This window comes from Oncorhynchus masou, unplaced genomic scaffold, assembly GCF_036934945.1.
Source record: "Oncorhynchus masou masou isolate Uvic2021 unplaced genomic scaffold, UVic_Omas_1.1 unplaced_scaffold_11499, whole genome shotgun sequence".
In the NCBI taxonomy this organism is placed as follows: domain Eukaryota; kingdom Metazoa; phylum Chordata; class Actinopteri; order Salmoniformes; family Salmonidae; genus Oncorhynchus; species Oncorhynchus masou.
The window spans coordinates 1-7710 of NW_027001249.1; the positions used below are offsets into that span (position 1 = coordinate 1).

General features: G+C 49.3%; 1 gene segment (V, D, J or C); it reads left to right on the plus strand.

Annotated features, from left to right (window-relative positions):
- The first annotated feature begins 1939 nt into the window (after window positions 1–1939).
- Window positions 1940–2523, plus strand: LOC135529377 (T cell receptor beta variable 2-like). The segment is given in 2 exon segments: window positions 1940–1988; window positions 2144–2523. Coding segments are annotated over 2 exon segments (429 nt in total).
- The last annotated feature ends 5187 nt before the right edge of the window (window positions 2524–7710 follow it).

Here is a 7710-nt window from a genome sequence, read left to right on the forward strand (position 1 = left end):
TCCACCACTCAGACCTCCCTGGATGTGACTAAGATACTCCCTCCTCCCTCCACCACTCAGTCCTCCCTGGATGTGACTAAGATATTCCCTCCTCCCTCCACCACTCAGACCTCCCTGGATGTGACTAAGACACTCCCTCCACCACTCAGACCTCCCTGGATGTGACTAAGATACTCCCTCCTCCCTCCACCACTCAGACCTCCCTGGATGTGACTAAGATACTCTCTCCACCACTCAGACCTCCCTGGATGTGACTAAGATACTCCCTCCTCCCTCCACCTCTCAGACCTCCCTGGATGTGACTAAGATACTCCCTCCTCCCTCCACCACTCAGACCTCCCTGGATGTGACTAAGATACTCCCTCCACCACTCAGACCTCCCTGGATGTGACTAAGATACTCCCTCCTCCCTCCACCACTCAGACCTCCCTGGATGTGACTAAGATACTCCCTCCTCCCTCCACCACTCAGACCTCCCTGGATGTGACTAAGATACTCCCTCCTCCCTCCACCACTCAGACCTCCCTGGATGTGACTAAGACACTCCCTCCTCCCTCCACCACTCAGACCTCCCTGGATGTGACTAAGATACTCCCTCCTCCCTCCACCACTCAGACCTCCCTGGATGTGACTAAGATACTCCTCCTCCACCACTCAGACCTCCCTGGATGTGACTAAGATACTCCCTCCTCCCTCCACCACTCAGACCTCCCTGGATGTGACTAAGATACCCCTCCTCCCTCCACCACTCAGACCTCCCTGGATGTGACTAAGATACTCCCTCCTCCCTCCACCACTCAGACCTCCCTGGATGTGACTAAGATACTCCTCCTCCCTCCACCACTCAGACCTCCCTGGATGTGACTAAGATACTCCTCCTCCCTCCACCACTCAGACCTCCCTGGATGTGACTAAGATACCCTCCTCCCTCCACCACTCAGACCTCCCTGGATGTGACTAAGATACTCTCCTCCTACCACTCAGACCTCCCTGGATGTGACTAAGATACTCCTCCTCCCTCCACCACTCAGACCTCCCTGGATGTGACTAAGATACTCTCCTCCTCCACTCAGACCTCCCTGGATGTGACTAAGATACTCCCTCCTCCACTCAGACCTCCCTGGATGTGACTAAGATACTCCCTCCTCCACTCAGACCTCCCTGGATGTGACTAAGATACTCCCTCCACCACTCAGTCCTCCCTGGATGTGACTAAGACATTCCCTCCACCGCTTCGTCTAGAAGTGTCGGGACAAGTTGTAGTCTTTCAAAACAGCGATGCTCTCTTTGCACACTAAGCATTCAGCTTTCCCTGATACATCAACAAATACATATTTCGATGTCCACTCTTGCTGGAACACCCTACACTCATTGTCTACTTTCCTTTCCTTTCAAATCTTTGGAAAACGTATTTTTAACAACAGTTTCTTGCTAGCTACTATTTGTTACTGTGACGTGTGTGGCAGCCTGTCAGTTGTTATTTATACGGGCCTTCATGATAAATTTCCCACAAGTGGTGGGAGTTAAATCATTACACAAAGGTGAGTTATTCATTGGGCTTTTAATTTGGATAACAAAGAAACATTTTTCATTGCAACTTTATTGAATTTATGTTCCAATGCTAGTGATCATTACTGTGCACCACAGGTCAGAGGTCAAGGGTAAGGACCAGGGGTAAGGGGTTAAGGTTAGGAGTTAGGCAAATTCTTTACGTGGTCTGAGCATGATTCCGCGGACCGTATTGAATCAGGTCTCTGGCCTTATCCACCTCGTTGTTCTATCTGTGGTAGTGTACAAATAGATGCAGTTCACCTGCTGTCCAGCGGGGGCAGTGTTGCTACAGTCATCTCTCCTGTAGGTTAGTTCACGACGACAAACAGACAGCTGCTTTCCCCTGGAGAACACTGAATATATTCCTCTGCTGTGGAACAATACGATGATGGTCGACGCTCCTGTTAACTTCTCCATCCTACTGCTCCTGTTGCCAGGTAAACTCGTCAAACTTTCACAATAAAAATAACCACAGAACACATGTAAAGAGGACAACCTCTTGTCTAGTCATATAAGGGACTTTTCAATGGTTTTGTTTCTTAATGTTTTCTCTAAACTTCATGCTTGATATCTCCTGTCTCTGATGAAGTAGTTTTGAACAGCAGCAGAATCTCCCAGACACCTGAGGCAGTAATAGTGAGGCCGAAAGGAAGCAGCCACAACACCTCAAACGTGTTCTACATGTACTGGTACAGACGACCAGCACAGAGCGGAGCCCTCACACTAGTTGGCTACCTGTACTCCGGCACAGCCAACCTAGAGACAGACTTTACCAACGATCGCTTCAGTCTCCAAGGAAACGCAGGTAGTCGTGGAGACCTGCAGATATCCAATCCTACCACAGAGGACTCTGGGGAGTATTTCTGTGCGACCAGAGAAGCACACTGCTCTAGATTCTCCTCCTTCCTTTACAAAAACCCCTCTCTCTGGTACATCACACAGTTCATAGTCTTTGTCTGGCATACAGAGTGAGAACTTACCACACGACAAGGTGTAAATGTTTTTGGATTTCCTTGGTTATTAAATGTGTTCTTGTACTGGGTTTAGGGTCTATTCACATCATGTTAAGGAACGAAGAAGGCAGTGTATCTTGTTGTCGTCACAGAAGTTGGGATGATGTCATTTCCTGCCCATTCTCTCTCCTCAGACATGTCAGTGTGTTTGTGATTTGTCACCTCAGTCATCACTCCACGTTCACAATTACATGTCAGTCATTGAGCAGACGCTCTTATCCAGAGCGAGTTACCGAGACAACATGATCACAGTTGTCATCTCCCTCACCGTCTCCATCTTCTTCCACACAGGTAACGTGAGGATTTAGTGGTGATTCTAATCAATGTCTTGATGTCTTGAAATGGAGACAGTGAGGGAGACAGTGAGGGAGACAGTGAGGGAGACAGTGAGGGAAATTATCTCAGTAAATTAAAATCCTAAATTACTGAAATGGAAATGTGACTTGAAATGGAAAACCTTAGCACAAATTTTTGGACAATAGCAAATTTTTTTTTCCTCCTCTCTGCTTTCTCTTCTCTCCCTCCTCTCTCCCTCCTCTCTTCTCTCTTCTCTTCTCTCCCCCTCTCTCCCTCCCTCTTCTCTCCCTCCTCTCCCTCGTCTCTCCCTCCTCTATGTTCCAGGTGTGATACAGACAGTGGAGATCAGCCAGTGGCCCAGTTCCGTCTGTAGCCAACCCAACACCTCCATGGACATGCACTGCTCTCAGGACGCAGGCTATGACTACATGTACTGGTACAGGCACCTCCAGGGAGAGGGCCCTAAACTAATGGGCTCGCTCATAGGTGAATCAGCAAGCTATGAGGCAGAGTTTAAATCTGGCTTCAGAGTCTGGAGAACAGAAAACTCTGAGGGAATGAGCTCAGTAAGGCAGTGGGTCTCTGACAGTACAGATGGTGCAGAGAAAGGACCAGGCAGTGTATCTGTGTGCTGCCAGTCCACACGGTGAGCAGGGACGCTCAACTCTGTTACTATATCACATTTTGGGAGGCTGCCAAGGAGTCTCTCTCTGGCACCTGGCTGATGTTGCCTGGCAGGGTGTCTCTCCGATAGGGGGAGGTACAGCCCAGATATAAGAACAGTAATCAAGAGGATGTGATGATGAATAAAACACTCTCGCTCTCGCTCTCTCTCACTCCTCTCTAGCTCGCTCTCTCGCTCTCTCTCGCTCTCTCTCGCTCTCTCTCGCTCTCTCTCACTAGCTCACTCTCTCTCTCTCTACTCTTTCTCTCTCTCTCTCAGCTCTTTCTCTCTCCTCTCCTCTCTCTCAGCTCTTTCTCTCTCTCTCTTCTCTCTCAGCTCTTTCTCTCTCTCTCTCCTCTCTCTCAGCTCTTTCTCTCTCTTCTTCTCTCACTCTCTTTACACAAAACTGCTTTGGGAGGTAGCTGGCACTGTGTAGAAGACTGTCTCCAACAACGTATGGACTCGGATTGTTCTTCATCTTATTTCCACGTGAGAATTCCTCAATCTGAACTTGACTAAATATTATAGCTAAGTATTAAAGTTAAAGTTACACGGGACTGTATTTCAATAGCACTCTCTCTTCCCGAGCTTTGGTGAACTCTGAACTCATCATCATCATCCTCTGTCTGAACTATCGCTTTCACAGCTCTCTTTCACAGCTCTCTTTCACAGCTCTCTTTCACAGCTCTCTTTCACAGCTCTCTTTCACAGCTCTCTTTCCCAGCTCTCTTTCACAGCTCTCTCTCACAGCTCTCTTTCACAGCTCTCTTTCACAGCTCTATCTCACAGCTCTCTGCTTCTTCACAGCTCTCCTTTCACAGCTCTCTTTCACAGCTCTCTTTCACAGCTCTCTTCACAGCTCTCTTCACGCTCTCTTCACAGCTCTCTTTCACAGCTCTTCACAGCTCTCTTCACAGCTCTCTTTCACAGCTCTTTCACAGCCTCTTACAGCTCTCTTCACAGCCTCATCACAGCTCCTTCACAGCCTCCTTCACAGCTCTGCTCTCCTTTCACAGCTTTTCACAGTTTCTTTTCTACAGCTTCTTTTTCACAGCTCTCTTTCACAGCTTTCTTTATAGCTTTTTACAGTCTTTTCACAGCTCTCTTTCACAGCTTTCTTTCACAGCTCACTTTCACAGCTCTCTTCACGCTTTTTCACAGTTTCTTTCACAGCTCTCTTTCACAGCTCTATTACAGTCTCTCTTTTACAGTTCTCTTTCACAGCTTCTTTTCACAGCTCTCTTTCACAGCTCTCTTTCACAGCTTTCTTTTAGCTTACAGTTTCTTCACAGCTCTCTTTACAGCTCTCTTTACAGCTTTCTTCACAGCTCTCTTTCACAGCTTTCTTTCACAGCTCTCTTTCACAGCTCTCTTTCACAGCTCTCTTTTTCACAGCTCTCTTTCACAGCTCTCTTTACAGCTCTCTTTCACAGCTCTCTTTCACAGCTCTCTTCACAGCTCTCTTTCACAGCTCTCTTTCACAGCTCTCTTTCACAGCTCTCTTCACAGCTCTTTACAGCTCTCTTTTACAGCTCTCTTTTACAGCTCTTTTCACAGCTCTTTTCACAGCTCTCTTCACAGCTCTCTTTTACAGCTCTCTTTCACAGCTCTCTTTCACAGCTCTCTTTCACAGCTCTCTTTACAGCTCTCTTGTACAGCTCTCTTTTACAGCTCTCTTTTACAGCTCTCTTTCACAGCTCTCTTTCACAGCTCTCTTTCACAGCTCTCTTTCACAGCTCTCTTTCACAGCTCTCTTTCCCAGCTCTCTTTTACAGCTCTCTTTTACAGCTCTCTTTCACAGCTCATGTAAAGCTGAGTTTCATCAGTCTCCTTCCCTGACAGCGAAGGAGGTCCACTATAGCCACAATGACAATAACCTGGTGGTGATGCTGTGGTACCAACAGAAACAGGCCAGTCCTGCTATGACTCTGATAGGTGACGATCCATCATGTGACCGGTGCAACCGACTTCTATACCCCTATTTTTGTTTGAGGAGAGGTGCATTTCATCCTACCACATGTATCCTGATGATAAACTTTGGTTTGGGGTACGGTTACAGCGCCACAGAGCCGAACTACGAGGGTCTGTTCAACGAGAGGTTTCAGCTGAAGAGAGAGGATCTCTGGTCATCTCCAACCCTGAGGGGATCTCTGGTCATCTCCAACCCTGAAGGGATCTCTGGTCATCTCCAACCCTGAGGGGATCTCTGGTCATCTCCAACCCTGAGGGGATCTCTGGTCATCTCCAACCCTGAGGGGGATCTCTGGTCATCTCCAACCCTGAGGGGATCTCTGGTCATCTCCAACCCTGAAGGGATCTCTGGTCATCTCCAACCCTGAAGGGATCTGTGGTCATCTCCAACCCTGAAGGGATCTGTGGTCATCTCCAACCCTGAAGGGATCTGTGGTCATCTCCAACCCTGAAGGGATCTGTGGTCATCTCCAACCCTGAGGGGATCTCTGGTCATCTCCAACCCTGAAGGGATCTCTGGTCATCTCCAACCCTGAGGGGATCTCTGGTCATCTCCAACCCTGAGGGGGATCTCTGGTCATCTCCAACCCTGAGGGATCTCTGGTCATCTCCAACCCTGAAGGGATCTGTGGTCATCTCCAACCCTGAAGGGATCTCTGGTCATCTCCAACCCTGATGGATCTCTGGTCATCTCCAACCCTGAGGGGATCTCTGGTCATCTCCAACCCTGAAGGGATCTCTGGTCATCTCCAACCCTGAGGGGGTCTCTGGTCATCTCCAACCCTGAGGGGATCTCTGGTCATCTCCAACCCTGATGGATCTCTGGTCATCTCCAACCCTGATGGATCTCTGGTCATCTCCAACCCTGAGGGGATCTCTGGTCATCTCCAACCCTGAAGGGATCTCTGGTCATCTCCAACCCTGAGGGGATCTTGATAATGTTATTTGACTTTTTTCAGAGCATTAATTTTAATTTGATTATGTTATTTGAAATGTTGTTTTATCTTTTGAAGTAGTAGTATTTTATGCACATTACTCTCAGGGAGATAGTAGTAGTAGTAGTAGTAGTAGTAGTAGTAGTAGTAGTAGTAGTAGTAGTATGTACATTACTCTCAGGGAGAGTTATGTGTTAAAAATGGGGCGAAGGGGTGTTTACAAAAGCAGAGCTGGGAGAGGTGAAGAAATAAGCAGTACCAAACAGAACCTGGTAGGGTGGGTTCTAGCAGAGCTGGCAGAGGTGAAGAGATAAGTTGATGATGAGCTGAGTATCTGATGGCCACTCTAGGAGAGATTGCAGGGAAGGGTATGGGTGACAGAGGAGGACGGACTAGCAAGGTAGGAGGGGAAGGGTATGGGTGACAGAGGGGGACGGACTAGCAAGGTAGGAGGAGAAGGGTATGGGTGACAGAGGAGGACGGACTAGCAAGGTCGGAGGGGAAGGGTATGGGTGACAGAGGAGGACGGACTAGCAAGGTAGGAGGGGAAGGGTATGGGTGACAGAGGAGGACGGACTAGCAAGGTAGGAGGGGAAGGGTATGGGTGACAGAGGAGGATGGACTAGCAAGGTAGGAGGGGAAGGGTATGGGGGTCAGAGGAGGACGGACTAGCAAGGTAGGAGGGGAAGGGTATGGGTGACAGAGGCGGACGGACTAGCAAGGTAGGAGGGGAAGGGTATGGGTGACAGAGGAGGACGGACTAGCAAGGTAGGAGGGGAAGGGTATGGGTGACAGAGGGGATGGACTAGCAAGGTAGGAGGGAAAGGGTATGGGGGTCCGAGGAGGACGGACTAGCAAGGTAGGAGGGGAAGGGTATGGGTGACAGAGGAGGACGGACTAGCAAGGTAGGAGGGGAAGGGTATGGGTGACAGAGGAGGACGGACTAGCAAGGTAGGAGGGGAAGGGTATGGGTGACAGAGGAGGACGGACTAGCAAGGTAGGAGGGAAAGGGTATGGGGGTCAGAGGAGGACGGACTAGCAAGGTAGGAGGGGAAGGGTATGGGTGACAGAGGAGGACGGACTAGCAAGGTAGGAGGGGAAGGGTATGGGTGACAGAGGAGGACGGACTAGCAAGGTAGGAGGGGAAGGGTATGGGTGACAGAGGAGGACGGACTAGCAAGGTAGGAGGGGAAGGGTATGGGTGACAGAGGGGGACGGACTAGCAAGGTAGGAGGGGGAAGGGTATGGGTGACAGAGGGGGACGGACTAGCAAGGTAGG